General features: G+C 43.0%; 1 protein-coding gene across 1 annotated transcript in view; it reads left to right on the plus strand.

Annotated features, from left to right (window-relative positions):
• Positions 1-21,190, plus strand: part of arhgap39 (Rho GTPase activating protein 39) — a 487,284-nt gene that overhangs the window by 291,412 nt on the left and 174,682 nt on the right. Inside the window, exon 11 of the mRNA XM_041183281.1 lies at positions 5,802-5,816. Coding sequence (XP_041039215.1) covers positions 5,802-5,816 — 15 coding nt within the window. The remainder of the gene's footprint in view (positions 1-5,801; positions 5,817-21,190) is intronic.

Raw genomic sequence — 21,190 nt, forward strand, 5'->3', positions numbered from 1 at the left:
GGCCCTTCAGCCCATCGAGTCTGCACCGACACGTGAGAAACACCTGACCTACCTACCTAATCCCATTTACCAGCACTTGGCCCATAGCCTTGAATGTTATGATGTGCCAAGTGCTCATCCAGGTACTTTTTAAAGGATGTGAGGCAACCCACCTCCACCACCCTCCCAGGCAGCACATTCCAGACCGTCACCACCCTCTGAATAAAAAAGGTTTTTCCTCACATCCCCCTAATCTTCCTGCCTCTCACTTTGAACTTATGTCCCCTCGTGACTGACCCTTCAACCAAGGGGAACAGCTGCTCCCTATCCACGCCCCTCATAATCTTGTACACCTCGATCAGGTCGCCCCTCAGTCTTCTCTGCTCCAACGAAAACAACCCAAGTTTATCCAACCTCTCTTCATAACTTAAATATTTCATCCCAGGCAACATCCTGGTGAATCCCCTCTGCATCCCCTCCAGTGCAATCACATCCTTCCTATAATGTGGTGACCAAAACTGCACACTACTCCAGCTGTGGCCTCACCAAGGTCCTATACAAATCCAACATGACCTCCCTCGGGCTGACTCGAGCCCAATTTTTTAGCCTTGAGAGCTAAGTGCACTGCTGAAGCCCAGCTTTGTGAGCCTTAATAGCCAACTACAAATCTTGTGCTGGGCTTGGTGAGCCCATGAAGCTGTCACAAGGCTAATCACAACTTGGTGCCCATAGCTGGTGGGATGCAGGATGTTTGAGGAGGGTTGGGTGGGGGGAGGGGGGGGCGATCAGTAAGGTTTCTGGCATTCACAGTAACTCCATGAACGAAGCAGCTGAGAAAACTGTAACCGTAGATGTTCAGTTTGTCTGACAGAATACAAACTCTGTCCTCATAGGGTCACATACCATATACCTTATTAATTAATTTTACAGATGCGGTCATACTGTCATGGCCAACCTTTATTGCCAAGGTGGAGGTGGACCTTCCTGAACCTCTGGTAATGTCTTGATACAGCTCAGTGACTTGCTGGACCACTTCAGACTCCAGCATGGTACCAGAGTCACATGTAGGCCACAACCTGTGGGCCATTAAGCCACAGGCCACTATTGGCATCTTCTTTAGTCTTTGACACTACCATTAATGCTCCCTTTGTCTTGTGTCCATGACAGCTTTGTCAAATTTCTCCTTAGCTCTCACCTATCCCTTCTATTTTGTTCCACCCCTCTTAAACAGTATAAGATCCATCACATTTTAACTTCTCTTGAGCTCTGAAGAGTCTTACGGACTCAAAACGTTAACTCTGTTTCTCTCTCCACAGATGCTGCCAGACCTGCTGAATTTTCCCAGTGCTTTCTGTTTTTGTTTCAGATTTCCAGCATCTGCAGTATTTTGCTCTTATCACATATAGGCCAGACTGTCGGCTTTCCTTCCCTAAAAGACATTAATGAACCAGTTGGATATTTACAAAATCCAACATTTTTACTGCTACCAGCTGTTTTAATTTTCAGTTTTTTAAAAACCAAATTCAAATCCTCAAACTACCATAGTGGGATTATAAACATTGCATTCCCTGGATTGATCACTTGTTCAGGCCACTGGGTTACTCAAGCAGTAAGGATAACCACAACAATTCTCTTAGCAAATGGTTTTAGTTGCTTAAGTGAAAATCTCGGGTGGGACCCTGTATTGGAATGGAATGTTGCAGCAGGACTATAAAGTGAAAATACCGAACACACACAGTGAGCTTTCAGCTTCTGCAGAGAGACAGCCAATTTAATGTTTCAGGTGCCATTCAGTTGTAGCTTCACTGTGTGCCCCACACAGTATGTCACCATAATTTTGGACAGGCACAGCAGTGAAGTATAGCTGGTGATTGATTCCAGTCCAGTTCCTCGTCCAGTGCAGTTGTTCAGTTTTTTTTTAAAAATAGGTGTCTTTAAACTTCGATTGCTAGCTTTCCATTTAACCTGTGCATTCTTTTTTTGGTTTGCAAGTGCAATTATGTGTGGGATTTGATAAATAAAGCTGATTTTAAAAGAGCCCCATAAAATTGTTTTCTTTTAAAAATAAAGGCTTATTTTTAATGAGCAGATCTCAAACCGTGCATCACGAGAATGATTTGGATGCTGTAATGAGAGCCTTTCAGAGAAACACAATGTGGCCATTGACAAAGCTTAAAAGCGGGAGACACTCGTTTCCTGAGAGCACTGATTAAGCTTTTGGTTGTGGGTTTAAATGACGTGAAGGCGTTGCAGTGGCCTGGGTCTGATGTTTTATTTTTAAACTTGGCTGCTTCCCAGCACCACATTGTAGAAAACTCTGGGTTTTTTTTTGCATAGTTTTAAAAATTACTATAATGTCGGATGTATAAATTTCAAATTTGATTAGCTCTGATCAGTTTTACTGGTTTGCGGTTTTAATGCAGTTTTATTTTCTTGTTTTTGATAATAAATCAGATCATCTCAAATGCTACTTTTATTTTTAAACTTGTGTGGATGCACTAGTTGTGGGAGAATGGTTTCCCACCAACGTTCGGACTAGTTCACAGCAGCAGGCTAGAACTGGAGGAGGCTTTATTCAAAACCAAATGGCACAATATGATTCTGCTTCAGATTTCTTCAAATATTTATATATTGATATAAATGTCCTCAGCACTCTTTCCCCATTTCTGCTCCATGCCCGGCACCACCTCCCCATTTCTGTCTTATATACAATACATCTACCTATTTCTGGTTCATACACGATACTATTTACCCATTTCTGCTCTATACACAATACTGTTTACCTATTTCTGGTTCACATGCAATGCCATTTACACATTTCTGCTATACATTCGATATAGTTTACCCGTTTCTGCTATATACTCGATACCGTTTACCCACTTCTACTACATTCTAGCCTTAACTCCTCAGTCCCAATTACACTCAATGACTACACATCCACAGCCTTTTCAGGTAGTGAATTCCAAAGATTCACAGCCCTTTGAGTGAAGACATTTCTCTTCATCTCCATCCCAAATAGCCAACCCTTTATTCTGAGAGCAAAATCCTTAATTCTAGCCTCCGCAGCCAGGGAAACAGCCTCTCAGCATCTACCCTGCCAGGCCCTCTCTGCATTTTGTACACTTCAATAAAATCACCTCTTATTTTCCTAACCTCCAGATTCTACCCCTTATTTTTGTTGCTGTTGCGCTGTTTGGAGGGTGTACGTGGTGTTGCACTTGGTGAGGTTAAGTAGTTAGTCGCTAATTGTCACTTGGTAACATAGAGCTTGAGTATTTCTGAAAAAAAGAGACATGCTGTTGAAGCTTTTCGTCTTGCCCTCATCAGGGCAGACACAAAAACTCCAAAGGGAACAACAATTTACGCTGCATGAGAAAAGGGGTGATGGCAAGTCAGCTCTGATTGGTTGAGACGTTACCATGGTGAATACACCAGAGAACTATTGTCCCCCACTCTTTTATTTATTCAAAAAAAGGTGCAATGCCTGGACATGTTCCTTTTTCCTGCAGAGGACAGGTCCCTGTCCATGAATATATGTAATTTCTAGCAAGCATAAGTGAGCTACATTGAGAATCTGACTGATAGTCTGAAATTGGTTGTCAGTGTAATTAATAGCGCACTTGGGATTGATCAGCAAGTGCTGCCCAATAACAGGATCACATCTAACATTAGACATTATGTTCTGAGTTTTGCATGCACAAGTTGGTTGAATACAGTCAGTTCCCTGCCTATTGTAAACAGCCGAAGGAACGTGCTGTTTGATACACTCTGCTGCCAGCTGTTGGAACATAATGGCCTATATACTTGGCATCTCACCACTGAAATTCATATACCACATTACTCATTTGTGGTAGGCAGAATATCTTTTTAGTTTGATGGCAGCACCCTGTTAGTGAAAAACACCACTTGAATTGCCACTGCGGAGATGCAGTGTGAAAATGCTAGCTTCCCCATATTTCTGAGATACTTTATCCTTCCAGGGTAATTTGAGGTAGACTTGCCACTTTTCAGGTTCGAAAGTGGCAGCCTTAGGCCCATTCATGAGTAAGCTCGTTGTGTATCGCACAATGATCTGATCAGGGTAACCATTATCCTGCAGAATAGATTTGCATCCTGTGTTTGGTGTCAAGCTTGCACAGTGAGCAAATGGCTCAGGCCCTATTAATCTGAAATGATCTGAACTCAACAGCAATAGAGCCAGTGCTAGAGGTTAGCTTTTGGGGGAGATGATGATGTAGTGGTAATGTCATTGGACTTGTAGTCCAGAGGCCCAGGCTAATGTTAAGACCATAAGACGTAGGAGCAGAAATAGGCCATTGGGCCCATCAAGCCTGCTCTGCCATTCAATGAGATCACGGCTGATCTGATAATCCTCAACCCCACTTTCCTTTTCCACATCACCCTTGATTCCTTTACTGATTAAAAATCTGTCTATCTCAACCTTGAATATACTTAATGACCCAGCCTCTACAGCCCTCTACGGTAAAGAATTCCACAGATTCACTACCCTCTGAGAGAAGAAATTCCTGCTCATCTCTGCCTTAAGTGGGTGAACTCTTACTCTGAGATTATGCCCTCTAGACCTAGACTCTCCCAGAAGGGGAAACAACCTCTCAGCATCTACCCTGTCAATCCCCCTAAGAATCTTATATGTTTCAATAAGGTTGCCTCTCATTCTTCTAAACTCCAACGTACAGGCCGAACCTACTCAACCCCTCCTCATAAGAAAGTCCCTCCATACCCAGGATTAACCTAGTGAACCTTCTCTGGACTGCTTCCAATGCCAGTATATCTTTACTTAGATAAAGGGACCAAAACTGTTCACAGAATTCTAGGTGTGGTCTAACTAATGCCTTGTATAGTTTTAGCAAGACTTCCCTATTTTTTTTCTTCTCCGCCGATGCTGCCAGACCTGCTGAGTTTTTCCAAGTAATTCTGTTTTTGTTTTGGATTTCCAGCATCCGCAGTTTTTAGTTTTTAGTTTTTATTTTTTCCCTATTTTTATACTCATTGAAATAAAGGCCAACGTTATATTTGCCTTCCCTATTACCTGCTGAACATATAGGCTAGCTTTTTGTGATTCATGCATGAGGACCTCCAAATCCTCCTGTGCTGCAGTTTTCTGCAGCCTTTCTCCATTTCAATAATATTCAGCTCCTCTATTCTTCCTGCCAAAGTGCATAACTTCACATTTTCCCATGTTATATTCCATCTGCCAAGTTTTTGCGTACTCAATTAACCTGTCTATTTACCTCTGTAGACTCCTTGTGTCATCCTCACCACTTGCTTTCCCACCTATTTTTGTGTCATCTGCAAGCTTGGCGATAGTACATTCGCTTCCCTCATCCAAGTCATTAATATATATTGTAAATAATTGTGGCCCCAGCACTGATCCCATTGGCACTCCACTAGTTACAGGTTGCCTTCCTGAAAATGCCCCCATTATCCCAACTCTCTGTCTTCTATTAGTTAGCCAATTCTCTATCCATGCTAATATACTACCCCCCAACACCATGGGATCTTACCTTATTAAGTAGCCTTATGCGCAGTATCTTATCGAAAGCCTTTTGGAAATCCAAATATATTACATCTACTGCTTCCCCTTTATCTATCCTGCTTATTACCTCCTCAAAGAATTCTAATAAATTTGTCAGGTATGATTTCCCCTTCATGAAGCCATACTGGCTCTGCTTGATTTGATTATGCATTTCTAAATACTCTGCTATCCCATCCTTTATAATGTACTCCAACATTTTCCCAATGACAGATGTTAAGCTAACTGGCCTATAATTAGCTCTTTTTTGTCCCTCTTTTTAAATAAGGATGTTACATTGGCAGTTTTCCAATCCTCTGGGACTTTTCCAGAATCTAAGGATTCTTGGAAGATTACTACTAGTGTATCCGCTATCTCTGAAGCTACTTCCTTTAATATCCTAGGATGCAACCCATCAGGTCCAGGGGACTTATCGGCCTTTAGCGCCATTGGTTTCCCTAGTACTTTTTCTCTAGTGATCGTTATTATATTTATTTCCTCCCCATCTTTTGCCCCTTGATTAGTTAGTATTGGAATGCTTTTAGTGTCTTCTACCGTGAAGACTGAAGCAAAGTACTGATTCAACTCCTCTGCCATTTCTTGGTTCCCCATAATTATTTCCCTAGCCTCATTCTCCAAAGGGCCTATGTTCACTTTGGCTTCTCTCTTCCTTTTTATATATTTAAAGAAGCTCTTACTGTCCATTTTATATTACTTGCTAGTTTACCCTCAAAGTTTTTTTTTCCCTCTTTACTATTTTTTTGGTCACCTTTTGTTGGTTTTTAAAACATTCCCAATCCTCTGATTTACCACTAATCTTTGCCAAATTGTATGTCTTCTCTTCTAATTTTATACTATCCTTAACTTCTTGGTTAACCATGGCTGTTTCATCCCTTTCCTTGAATCCATCTTCCTCACTGGGATATATCTTTATTGTGGGTCATTAACTATTTTCTCAAACATCTGCTATTGTTCATCAATCGTTTTTTTTCCCTAAAATCCTAAGCCAGTCCACTCCAGCCAACTCTACCCTCATTCCATTGTAATTACCCTTATTCAAGTTTAGCACAGTTGTTTCCAACCCAAATTTCTCATTCTCAAACCAAATGCTAAATTCTACCATATTATGGTCACTGTTTCCTAGGGGATCTTTTATTCTCAGATCATTTATTAAACCTGCCTCATTATACATAACCAGATCCAAAATAGCCTGATCCCTGGTTGGAGCCACAACATATTGTTCTAGGAAACTGTCCTGAATACAATCTATGAATTCTTGCTCGTGGCTACCTCTGCCAATTCGATTTTCCCAATCTACGTGAAGATTAAAGTCACCCATGATTAACATACTGCCTTTTCTATATGCCCTTATTATCTCCTGATTTATTCTTTGTCCTACAGTATAGCTACTGTTAGGGGGCCTATAGACTTGTCACCATTGTCTTCTTCCCCTTGTTATTTCTTCCCTCTGACCATATGGATTTTACATCTTCCAATCCAAGATCCTTTCTTGCTATCGTACTCATTCCATTTCATACTAACAAAGCTACCCCGCCATCCTTTCCTTCCTGTCTGTCCTTTCAAAAAGTCACATACCCCGAATATTTAGTTCCCAGCTTTGATCTCTTTGCAACCATGTCTCTGTAATGGTTATAAGATCATACCCATTAACTTCTATTCGTGCCGTTAATTCATTTATTTTGTTCCAAGCACGGTGTGCATTTAAGCATAGAGCCATTAATTTTACCTTTTTACCATTTCCACCCCCCACCCCCCCTAGCACCTTTGACCCTATTTGTTGCTTTTTTTAATGTTCGTACACCCTGTCCCTTCCGGTCACATTATGGGTATCATTATCTAAATAGCTGCCCTACAAGGCTAACATATCCTTTTCCTTTGTAAGTGTTCATATCCCTTCTCCAGAACACTCCCCTCCTCTATTTAGTTTAAAGTACTCTCTACAGCCCTAGTTATTCAATTCGCTTGGACATTGGTCCCAGCATGGTTCAAGTGAAGCCCGTCCCACTGGAACAGCTCCATTCTACTCCAGTGCCCCATGAACTGAAACCCATTTCTCCCACACCAATCTTTGAGCCACGCATTTAACTCCTTGACTTTATTTATCCTATGCCAGTTTGCCCATGGCTCAAGTAGTAATCCCAAGATTACTGCTTTTTAATTTAGTTCCTAATTGTTCAAATTCTTTCGGCAGAACCTCCTTTCTAGTCCCATTGATGTCATTGGTACCAACGTGAACGATGACAACTGGATTCCTATCCTCCCATTCCAAGTTCCTCTCCAGCCCCAAGGAGTTGTCCTTAACCCTGGCACCAGGCAGACAACACAGCCTTCGGGACTTACACTCATGGCTGCAGAGAACAGTATCTATCTGCCTAATTATACTGTCCCCTACCACTACTACTTTCCCGTTTCCTCCCCCGACTTGAATGGCTCCCGGTACCACAGTGCCATGGTCAGTTCATCTTCTCCACAGCCCCTGCTCTCGTCCACACAGCTTGCAAGAACCTCGTAACTGTTGGACAACTGCAGGGGCCAAGGCTCCTTGAACACTACCCCCTGGATCCCTATACCTGCCTCACCTGCAGTCACACCCTCCTGTCCCTTATCACGGATAAAATTTGAATTACTTAATCTGAGGGATGTGACTGCCTCCTGGAGCAAAGTGTCCAGTTAACTTTCCCCCTCCCTGATGTGGCACAATGTCTGCAGCTCAGACTCAAGCTCCTCAACTCGGATCCAAAGTTCCTCGAGCTGCAAACACTTACTACAGATCTGTTCATTCTGGATCACCTTGGTGTCCAGCAGCTCCCACATGCCGCAGCAGCAACATATCACCCCTCCTATCATCACTATCTTATTTAATTTAATTTATTAATTAATTACTCTGGTATCCCCACTCTACACTTTATTGTAAATAATTTGTTTCTTAACACCGGTATCAATCTTATACTTAACAAGCTATTTTTAAGAAAAAGAGTGGAAAGAAAACTAGAAACCTTATCACAAACTAAGACCTTACTTTTACTTTAAACACTAGAAATACTCACTCCACCACCGGTCTCACTGCAGGTAGACTTCTCGACCTGTGCATTTTATCCTCTCCCGCTCACTTCATGCTCAAATTATACTATCTTAAGCCTTTCTGGGGACAAGGGTTCGAATCCCACCATGGCAGCTGGTGGAATTTGAATTCAAGTAATAATCCAGAATTGAAAAAGCTACTCCCAGTGGGATGGCCATCAAACCATTGTTGATTGTCGTAAATACTCATCTGGTTCATTAATGCCCTGTAGAGAAGGGAATCTGCCATCCTTACCTGGTCTAGCCTAAATATGACTCTGGACCCACAGCAATGTGGTTGATTCTTAACTATCCTCTAAAATAGTGTGACAAGCCACTCAGTTCAAGGGCATTTAGGGGTGGGCAACCAAAGCTGACCTTGCCAGCAATGCCCACATCCCATGAAAGAAATTTAAAAAATCACCTGGACTCAGCAGAGATGGAGCCAGTGCCAGAGGTTGCCTGGACACAGCTAGTGGAGAGAAAGAGTTGTCACAGGAACAAATTGCAATTTACAGGGAAAGAGCAAAGAATAAGGTTATTCTCAATGCTGCCGGACTTGTATGCTGTTAATATTACTGAGATGACAACTGCTCCAGGCATTACCGACACAATTTCTCTTGTGCAGTATATGTATTCAAAACCAAATGCTATAAATCTTGAATAATAATTGCAATGTTTCAGGAAATTGTGCAACTGTGCAAACCTGTCATATTTCAAATGAAAATTGATCAGGGAGAACAGTAAGCTCTGGGAATTTGACAGTGAAAAGAGAAAATGAGGAACTCTGAACAGTGCACCATCTAGCTGCTAATCATCCAGCTGAGGTAGGGAGGTAGGACTGACATTGAACACCACAGTTCAAATCTATAATTTGTACGTAGAAATTCTAACGTAGAAACTAGCCATTCAGCTCAACCAATATGTGTTGGAGCTTACCACCTTTTCTATTCATTCGCGGGATGTGGGCTTCGCTGGCTGGGCCAGCATTTATTGCCCATTCCTCGTTGCCCTGGAGAAGGTGGTGGTGAGCTGCCTTCTTGAACCACTGCAGCCCATGTGGTGTAGGTACACCCACAATGCTGTTAGGAAGGGAGTTCCAGGATTTTGACCAGCAACAGTGAAGGAACGGCAATATATTCCCCAAGTCAGGACGGTGAGTGGCTTGGAGAGGAGCTTCTAGATGGTGTTGTTCCCATTTATCTGCTGCCCTTGTCCTTCTAGATGGTAGCGGTCATGGGTTTGGAAAGTGCTGCCTAAGGAGCCTTGGTGAATTCCTGCAGTGCATCTTGTAGATGGTACACACTGCTGCTAATGTGCATCGGTGGTGGAGGGAGTGAATGTTTATGGATATGGTGCCAATCCTGGCAAGTGGAGATTATTCCATCACACTCCTGACTTGTGCCTTGTAGATGGTGGACAGGCTTTGGGAGTCAGGAGGCGAGTTACTTGTCAGAGGATTCCTGCACTTTGACCTGCTCTTGTAGCCATGGTATTTATATGGCTAGTCCAGTCCAGTTTCTATTCAGTGGTAATCCCCAGGATGTTGACAGTGGGGGATTCCGTGATGGTAATTCCGTTGAACGTCAAGAGGTGATGGTTAGACTCTTCCTTGTTGGAGACGGTGATTGCCTGGCAATTGTATGGCCTGAATGTTACTTGCCACTTGTCAGCCCAAGACTGGGTATTGTCCAGTTCTTACTGCATTTGGACGTGGACTGTTTAAGTATCTGAGTAGTTGCAAATGGTGCTGAACACTGATGATTGCACAATGAACATTCCCACTTCTGACCTTATGATGGAAGGAAGGTCATTGATGGAGCAGCTGAAGATGATTGGGCTGAGCACACTACCCTGAGGAACTCCTGCAGTGATGTCCTGGAGCTGAGATGATTGACCTCCAAAAACCACAACCTTCTTCCTTTGTGGTAGCTATGACTGCAACCAGCAAGAGTTTTTCCCATGATCCCCATTGACTCCAGTTTTGCTAGGGCTCCGACGCCACATTCGGTCAAATGCAGCCTTGATGTCAAGCGAAGTTATTGTCACCTCACCTTGGGAGTTTAGCTGTTTTGATCATGTTTGAACTAAGGCTGTAATGAGGTCAGGAGCTTAGTGGCCCTGTTGAAACCCAAACTCGGCTTCAGTGAGCAGGTTATTGCTGAGTAAGTGCCGCTTGATAGCACTGTTGATGACCCCTTCCATCACCTGACTGATGATGGAGATTAGACTGTTGGGACGGTAATTGGTTGGATTTGTCCTGCTTTTTCTGCACAGGACATACCTGGACAATTTTTCCACATTGTTGGGTCGATGCCAGTGTTGTAGCTGTACTGGAACTGTTGGGCTAGGGGTATGGCAAGTTCTGGAGTGCAAGTCTTCAATACTATTGCTACTGCAATGTTGTCAGGGCCCAAAGCCTTTGCAATACCCAGTGCCTTTAACCGTTTCTTGCTATCACATGGAGTGAATGGAATTTGCTGAAGACTGGCATCTATGATGCTGGGGACCTCCGGAGGAGACCAAGATGGATCATCCATTTGGCAGTTCTGTCTGAAGGTTGTTGCAAATGCATCAGCCTTATCTTTTGCACTGATATGCTGGGCTCCCCCTTCATGGGGATGGGGATATTTGTGGAGCCTCCTCCTCCAGTGAATTGTTTAATTCTCCACCACCACTCATGACTAGGTGTGGCAAGACTGCAGAGTTTAGATTTGATCCATTGGTTGTGGTATCACTTAGTTCTGTCTATCATTTGTTGCTTTTGCTGTTTAGTACGCAAGTAGTCCTGTGTTATAGCTTCACCTGGTTAACACCTCATTCTTAGATATGGCTTTTGCTGCTCCTGGCATGCCCTCCTGCACTCTTCATTGAACCAGGGTTGACCCCCTGGTTTGATGGTATTAGTAGAGATGGGGATATGCCGGGCCGTGATTACAGATTGTGACTGTATACAATTCTGCCTCTATTGATGGCCCACAGCGCCTCTGGATACCCAGTCTTCAGTTGCTAGATCTGTTCAAAATCTATCCTATTTCGCATGGGTGGTAGTGCCACATAACACGATGGAGGGCATCCTCAATGTGAAGACAGGACTTCACCTCCGCAAGGACTGTCCAGTGGTTACTCCTACCAGTACTGTATTGGACAGATGCATCTGCAGCCAATAGATTGATGAGGACAAGGCCAATTAGAATTTTCCTTCTTGGTTCTCTCACCACTTGCTGCAGACCCAGTCTAGAAGCTATGTCCTTTAGGACTTAGCTAGCTCAGTCAGTAGTGATGCTACCAAGCCATTCTTGGTGATGGACGTTGCAGTCCCCTGCCCAAAATACATTGTGCCTTAACCACTCTCGGTGTTTCCTCCAAGTGGTGTTCATCATGGAGGAGCACTGTTTCATCACCTTAGGGGGACGGTAGGTGGTAACTAGCAGGAGGCTTTTTTTATTCATTCATAGGTGTCAATGGCTAGGCCAGTACTTATTGCCCATCCCTATTTGCCCTTGAGAGCTGTTTTCTTGAACTGCTGCTGTCCATGTATTGTCGGTATACTCAGTGCTGTTAGGGAATGCATTTCAGGGTCAGCCACATTGCTGTAGTCCTGGAGTCACATGTCAGCCAGACCAGGTGAGGACAGCAGATTTCCTTCCCTAAAGGTCATGAGTGAACCAGATGTTTTCATGGTCGCTATTATCGAGACCAGCTATTTAATTCCTAATTTATTATTTGAATTTAAATCCCACCAGCTGTTTTGGAACCCATATCCCCAGAGCAATAGCCTGGGCCCCTGAATTACTAGTCCAGTGACATTACCACTATGCCACCACCTCCCCTAATATTGGTAACTTGGAATCGGATGAAAAAAGTTGATATGTCTTGTGAGATGTCAGTTTGAAAAAGAAGGAACCAATACTTATACAGCACCTTTTGTGACTTCAGGACATCGCAAGGTACTTTACAGCCAATGAAGCACTAAAGAAGTATAGTAACAGTCGTAATGTAGGAAATACAGCGATTAAATGACGACAAAAAGTTTTTTTGGCGATATTGATTGAAGTATAAATACTGGCCAGGACTTCACTGCTCTTCAAAATAGCATTGGGACCTGCTACATCCATCTGATCACGAATTAGTACCTCATCCAGATGACAGCACCTCGAACAGTGTAGCAGTCCCTCAGGATTGCACTGGAGTGTCAGATTGTGACATAGATCTTCCGATCAGCGGCAATGCTGATTGCATTGCTACTGACAGTGAAGATTTTACTGACCTGACTCTACCACTCATTTCTTCCGATCCCACCTGATACTCAAATGGGCAGCTCTCCCGCCTAACTCCACCGAATGGAAAAGAATCTGGGGAAAGAGAGGAGGTACTACCTGCAATATTCAGATAAGCCTTTAAAGGTCCAGTCTTTTATGAATGAATGTGGGTGTGTGTGCGTGCATGGGTGAGTGAGCAAGTGGGTCTAGGGGGTGTCGGGTCTGGAGGATGGGAGGTAGGTTGATTAGGTCGGAAGGGTGTTCAGGTCAGAGGGTTATTTGGGTCGGGCAGGGGTCAGTCGGGTTGGGGAGGTTGGAGGGTGTTGGCTGGGTCAGGTTAGGGGCTTATTCGGGTCGGTTCAGGGGTAGATTGGTTGTGGAGTTACCCAACTGTTAAACCAGGTTTTAAACTGTCTAACATTTCCAGGGTAAGCACATGGGTAAGTCCTTTGTAACGAGCTCAAGTCTCTGCCCTAAGTTCAGGATTGGAAATATTCGTGGAAGGTCCCAGGCAGCAGGAATCAGCCCATTGGATTTTTAACCTTCCCGGGCAATTTTCTTGTATGTCTGCACATCAGGGCCCTAACACGTCTCCCGATGCAGGTACCATCTCTGACGATCTGGGGAAGGGAAGATTTGGGTCTATGCGTCGTCTTGAGCAGGCTTAATTTGTAACTGAAAGACAAGCATGTTGCCAACTGAGCAGCAGCTGACACCTTAAAAGCTGATGGTGGGCATGTATGAAGCGTTTTTCTAATGACCGTTGTTTGTATTTTGTCTCCTTGTTTCTCACCTTCCCGGTTATACTTCAAAGTTAGTTGTTTTGCCTGACCTACTAAGGTAAAAATAACTCACTCCCATCGAGCAAGCTTGTTGTTCCTACATACTAATGTTCTGTTTTTGGAGACCTCGTAGAAGAATCACAGCAAGTTAACATGCAGGTGAATCAAGCAATTAAGGAGGCAAATATCACATTGACCTTTATTGCAAAGGGTTTGAAGAATTTTTTTATTCATTCAGGGGATGAGGACATTGCTGACTAGGCCAGCATTTATTGCCTATCCCTAATTGCCCTTGAGAAGGTTGTAGCAGAAGTTTTGCAACAATTATGCAGGGCTTTGGTGAGACTGCACGTAGAATATTGTGTACAATTGCGGTCACTTTATCTAAAGAATATACTTAGATGGAGGTGATGCAGTGAAGTTACACTAGGTTGATTCCTGAAATGAGAAGGTTGTCTTATGAGGGGAGGTTGAGTAGAGTGGGTCTATACTCTTTTGAGTTTAGAAGAATGAGAGTTGAACTCATTGAAATATACAAGATTCTGGGGTGCTTGACAGGGTTGATACTGGGAAGGTGTTTCCTCTGGGTGGACAGGGGGCACAGTCTCAGGATAAGGGGTTAACCATTTAAGACTGAGGTAAGGAGAAATTTCTTCACTCAAAGGGTTGTGAATGTTTGGAATTCTTGAACCTGGAGGGCTATGGATGCGTAGTCATTGACTGTATTCGTGACTGAGTTTGATAGATTTTTGGATGCAAGGAGAATCGAGAGATATGGAGATGGATGGGAAAGTGGAGCTGAGGTCTAAAAACAGCTATCATCATGTTGTATGGCAGTACAGGCTCCAAACTGTATGGTCCACTCTTGTTCCTATTTCTCATATTCTTCTATCCATATACTGATATAAAGTAGATAGTTGCTAGAGTTTGAGAACTGAAATCTTGATTTCTATGAGGGTGGAGAGGAGAGCAGGTTGGTATTGGAGGACGACGGAATGATTAAATAGTAGATTGTAGGGTTTGTGTGGGCGATATTGATTGTAGTTTGGAGGCAAACGGAAATGGAATGAGTGTCACTGTTCATGAACTATGGCCACATAACTGGTTATTTTTGTCCCAGTCTGTTTACTAGGATGCTCATGAGTTCAATAGAAAAGGAACTGGAAACAGGTGGAAGGTCTGATATCACCTGTTTAGCAATTGGATCAAGAATGAAAATTGCTCAAAATGTTCTCAGTGCGTTCACTGGTGCCAGACATGTTTATGACAGAGGCTGATAATTAGTGGGAATGACAAGCAGGAGGGATGATTGAGGACAAGATATTGAATCTATTTAAACAGCTAGATGTTGAAATGAGGAAATGGTAAATTTGGTCCTGTGAAAGGATGCGATAAAATAGGTTGAAAGGTTTTCTGCATCCCAAGATAATGCAGTGGTTGTGTCACTGGAGTAATAACTTAGATCATGAGTTATAATTCCTATTGTAACAAATTGTGACATTGAATTCACTACATCTGGTACTTGGTGAGAAATTGAGCATGACAGCTGCCAGATCATCATGAAACCCAACTGGTGTATCAGTATCTCCAGGGAAGGGAATCTCTTCATCTACCCAGTTACACATTCAGAGCTGATTCTTGATGCCCATTGAAGTGGTTGAGCAAGCTGCACAAGTTGTTTATAAATCATAATCGCTACAACAATGCCAACAACTTGCATTTTACTATATAGCACAATTAACATAATAAAATATCCCAAGGCATGTCACCGGACAACTATCAAACAAAATTTGACATGGAGCTACGTGAGATACTAGGATAGATGACCAAGAGCTTGGTCAAGGAGGTATGTCTTAAGGAGCGTCTTAAAGCAGGAAAGAGAGGCAGAAATCGAGGTTTGGGATGGAATTCCAGAGTGTAGGGCTTAACTAACTGAAGGCTGTGGCTATCAGTGGTGGAGCGAAGGAAATCAGGGACACTCAGGAAGCCTAAGATCTTGGAGGGTTGTAGAACCGGAAGAGAGAAGAGATTATAGAGATAAGGAGGGGCCAGGCCTTTGAGGAGTCTGAGCATGTGGATGAAAATTTTAAAATGGAGGTGTTACCAGGCTGGGGGAAAATGTAGGCCAACGAGCAGAGATGAGTTAGGGTATGGGCAGCAGCATTTTCAGAAGAAATCCCATCGCAACCTTATATGAACATATGAAATATGAGCAGAAGTAGGCCATTTGTCCCCTCGAGCCTGCTCCACTATTCAATAAGATCATGGCTGATTTATTTGTGTTTTGAATTCAACAGTCCCAACTAATCCCTCTAACCTTAGATTCTTGCTAAGATAAAAGCAAAAAACTGCGGTTGCTGGAAATCCAAAATAAAAATACCTGGAAAAACTCAGCAGGTCGGGCAACATCTGCGGAGAGGAATCAGTTAACGTTTTGAGTCTGTATGGCGCTTCAACAGAACTTCTGTTGAAGAGCCATACGGACTCAAAACGTTAACTGTGTTCCTCTCTGCAGATGCTGCCAGACCTGCGGAGTTTTTCCAGGTATTTTTATTTTTTTTTAACCTTAGATTCTTGTTAGGCGAAGGAATCAATCTACCTCTGCCTTAAAGATATCAATGACTCCGCCTCCACCGCCTTCAGAGGCAGAGTGTTCCAAAGTCGCATAACCTTCAGAAAAAAATTCTCCTCATATCTGTCCTAAAAGGACAATCCCTAATTTTAAAACAGTGCCCCCTAGTTCTGGACTCACACCCTCAGGGGAAACATCCTTTCCACATCCACCTTGTCAAGGCTGCTCAGGATCTCGTATACTTCAATCAAATTACCCCTCACTCTTCTAAACTCCAGTGGAAACAAGGCCAGTCTGTCCAACCTTTCCTCATAAGATAACCTGCTCATTCCAGCTATCAATTCTCCTCCGAACTGCCTCTAACACATTTACATCCTTCCTTAAATAAGACCAAAACTGCACACAATATTCAAGATGTGGTCTCATCAATGCCCTATATAGGCTGAAGTATTACCTTCATAGTTTTATGTTCAATTCCTCTCATAATAAAGGATATTATTCTATTAGCTTTCTCAATTACTTACTGTACCTGCACACAAACATTTGTGACTCATGCACTAGGACACCTAGATCTCGGAATTCTGCAGCTGTTTACCATTTACGTAATACTCTGCCTTTTTATTCTTCCTGCCAAAGTGAACAACTTCCCATTTTCCTACATTATACTCTATCTGCCAGATTTTTGCCCACTCACTCAACTTAACTCTATCCATCTGCAACCTCCTTATGTCGTCTTCACAGCATACTTTCCTACCTATCATTGTGTCTCCTCTGCAAATTTAGCTACCATGCCTTCACTGCCCTCATCTAGTCATTGATATAACTTGTAAAAAGTTGAGGCTGCAGTACAGACCCCTGCGGAACTCCACTCATCATATCCTGCCAATCAGAAAAAGACCTATTTATGCATACGCTCTGTTTTCTGCCAGCCGCCAATCTTCTATACACGCTAGTATGTTACCCCCATGAGCTTTTATTTTCCACAATAACCTTTGATGTGGCACCTTATCAAATACCTTATGGAAATCCAAGTACAGCACGTCTATGTGCTCCCCTTTAACCACAGCGCATGTTACTGTTTCAAAGAACTCCAATAAATTGGTCAAACATGATTTCCCTTTCACAAAACCATGCCGACTCTTCCCCAACTACCTTGAGTTTTTCTAAGTGCTCAGCTATAATCTCCTTAATGATCAATTCTGACACTTTCCCCACAACAGACATCAAGCTAATTGTCCTATAGTTTCCTGTTTCTGCCTCCCTCCCTTTTTGAATAGAAGGATTATATTTTCTATTTTCCAGCCTGATGGATCCTTTCCAGACTCTAGGGACTTTTGGAAAATTAACATCAACGCATCTACTACCTCATTAGCCACCTCTTTTAAGACCTTAGGATAAAGGCCATCAGGACCTGGAGACTTGCCAGCCTGCAGCTCCATCAGTTTGCTCAGTACTGCTTCCCTAGTGATTGTAATTTCACCAAGTTCCCCCCTCCCTTTCACCTCCTGATTTACAGTTATTACTGGAATATTTTTTGTCTCTATAGTGAACACAGAAGCAAAATATTTTTTCATTTCACCCACCATTTCCCTATTATCTACTATTAACTCCCCACTGTCACTCTCTGGAGGACCAGCACTCACTTTTATCTACTCTTTTCTTTTCTAAATACCTGTAGAAACTCTTGCTATCCGTTTTTACATTTCTAGCTAGCTTCCTCTCATACTCTAATTTCTTTCTGCTGATTACCCTTTTAGTCATTCTCTGCTGCTCTTGATATTATGTCCAATAATCTGCCCTGCCACTCATCTTTGCGCAGTTATATGCTTTTCCTTAAGTTTGATGCTTTCCTTAACTTCTTTAGTTAACCATGGATGGTGGGTCCTTCCCTTAGAATATTTCTTTATAGTAGGAATATACTTATTCTGAGTGTTCTGAAATATCCCCTTAAAAGTCTGCCATTGCTTTTCTATTGATCTATTCCCTAGCCTACTGCCCCAGTTCACTTCAGCTAGCTCAGTTTTCATGCCCACATAGTTGCCCTTATTTAAGTTTAAAATACAAGTCTTAGACCCACTCTTCTCCCTTTCAAACTGGATCTAAAATTCAATCGTACTGTGATCGCTACTATCTAGGGGTGCCTTTACTCTGAGGTCATTAATTAATCCTATCACATTACACAATACCAAATCTATAATATAACCTGTTCTCTGGTTGGTTTCAGAATGTGCTGCTCTAAAAAAAACTATTTTGAAAGCATTCTATGAACTCCTCATCCATGCTACTAATGCCAGTCTGATTTTTCCAGTTTATATGTAGATTAAAATCACCCATTGCTGTCCCTTTATCACAAGCACCCAATAGTTCTTCTTGTATACTTTGTCCTAATTTGTGGTTACCGTTAGAGGGCCTGTTGACCATTTCCACTAGTGACTTCTTTCATCGGAACATACGAACAAGGAGCAGGAGGAGGCCATTCAGTCCCTTGAGCCTGCTCTACCATTTAATAAGATCGTGGCTGACCTGATAGTAACTTGAAATCTGCATCCGACCTATCCCCCTTGCTTCCCAAGAAGCTATCCACCTCTGCCTTAAAAATATTCAAAGACTCCGCTTCCACCAACTTTTCAGGAAGACAGTTCCAAAGAGTGAAAACATTTCACCTCATCTCTGTTTTAAATGGGCAACCCCCTTTTTAAACAGCGACCCTTAGAAGAAACATCCTCTCCACATCCACCCTGCCAAGACCCCTCAGGATCTTATATGACTCGATCAAGTCACCTCTTACTCTTCTAAACTCCAGTGGTTACAAGCTAGTCTGTCCAACGTTTCCTCATAAGACAACCCATTCCACGTATTAGTCTGGTAAACCTTCGCTGAACTGCTTCCAATGTGTTTACATCCTTCCTTAAATAAGGTGACCAATACTGTACACAGTACTGCAAATTTAGTCTCACCAATGCCCTGTACAATTGAAGCATAACCTCTCTACTTTTGTATTCTATTCCCCTCACAATAAATGATAACATTCTATTAGCTTTCCTAATTACTTGCTGTACTTGCATACTAGCCTTTTGTGATTCATGCACAAGGACACCCAGATTCCTCTGCACCTCAGAGCTCTGCAATCGCTCACCATTTAGATAATATGCTTTTATTTAATTCTTCATGCCAAAATGGACAATTTCATGTTTTCCCATATTAAACTCCATCTGCCAGATCTTTGCCCACTCACTTAACCTATTTATATCTGTTTGTAGCCTCCTTATGTTCTCTTCACAACTTACTTTCCTACCTATCTTTGTGTCATCTGCAAATTTGGCAGCCAGCCCTTCAATCCTTTCATCCAAGTCATTTATATAAATTGTAAACAGTTGAGGTCCCAGCACTGATCCCTGTGGCCCTGGCACCAGTACCGGGGAAAGTGGGGGCTGCACCGTTGGGATGATCTACACCTGAATCATGCTGGGACGTGTGTTCTTGTGAATTGCATAGGGAAGTAGAGAGACTACTTACTATTCCTCATCTCCACCCAAACTGATTCTACATCCTGACCTCCTGAACCAGGGTCTTCTCTAATATTGCACCAGTGCCATCCTTGATCAACAGTGCTATCCCATCATCTTTACCTAGCTTCCTACTCTTCTTGAATATCATATACCCCTCAATATTCAGGACCCAATCCTTGTCATCCTGCAACCATGTCTCTGGAAAGGCTATCAGATCATATCTATTTACTTCAATGTGTGCTATCAACTCACTTATTTTGTTATGAATGCTATGAGCATTCAGATACAGAACCTTTAGTTTTGTCTTTTTGTTATCTTTTGTAACATTTAGTCTTGAATATTGGTGTATTCTTAGGTTTTATCTCTCTGTCCCTTCCTGCTATTCATGACCCTCATTTCCCATATTACTATTCTGGTCTCCTGCTTTGAATGTATCCCTTGATTTGCCATGCCTAGCCAAGCATCATTCCACATACACACACACCCCCCCTATTTAGTTTAAAGCTCGCTCCACCTCTCTAGTTAAGCGATTCACAAGAGCACACATCCCAGCACGGTTCAGGTGTAGACCTTGCCAGTGGTACAGCACCCACTTTCCCCAGTACTGGTGCCAGTGCCCCATGAACTGGAACCCACTTCCCCCACAGCAGTCTTTGAGCCACACATTCATCTCTCTAATTTTATTTGCCCTAAGCCAATTTGCACGTGCCTCAGGTAATAACCCAGAGATTATTACTTTTGAGGTTTTGCTTCTTAATTTGGTGCCTAGCTTCTCATACTGGCTATGCAGAACCTCCTTCCTTGTCCTGCCTATGTTGTTGGTACCCACATGGACCGTGACAACTGGGTCCTCCCCCTCCCACTGCAAGTTCCTCTCCAGCCCTGAGCAGATGTCCCTAACCTTGGCACCGGGCAAGCAACACATCCTTCTGAACTCTCATTCTTTCCTGCAGAGAACAGTATCAATCCCCCTCATCATACTGTCCCATATTCCTGTCTGCTCACCCCGCTTGAATGGCTTCCTGTACCATGGTGCCATGGCCAGCCTGCTCATCCATCTTGCAGATGCAATCTCACTTTCATCTACACAGGTTGTGAGCACCTCAAACCTATTTAACAATCCCTCCAACACCGATGCACAGTAGCAGCAATGTGTACCATCTACAAGATGCACTACAGGAACTCACCAAAACTCCTTTGACAGCACTTTCCAAACGCTTGACCACTACCATCTAGAAAGACAAGGGCAGCAGATAGAAGGGAACACCACCATCTGGAAGTTCCCCTCCAAGTCACTCACCATCCTGATTTGGAAATAAAATTGCCGTTCCTTCACTGTCACTGGATTGAAATCCATTCCTAACAGCACCATGGGTGCCGCAGCAGTTCAAGAAGGCAGCTCACCACCACCTTCTCAAGGCAACTAGGGATGGGCAATAAATGCTGGCCCAGTCAACGAAGCCCACATCCCT

The sequence above is a fragment of the Carcharodon carcharias genome, chromosome 3 (genome assembly GCF_017639515.1).
Source record: "Carcharodon carcharias isolate sCarCar2 chromosome 3, sCarCar2.pri, whole genome shotgun sequence".
NCBI lineage: Eukaryota > Metazoa > Chordata > Chondrichthyes > Lamniformes > Lamnidae > Carcharodon > Carcharodon carcharias.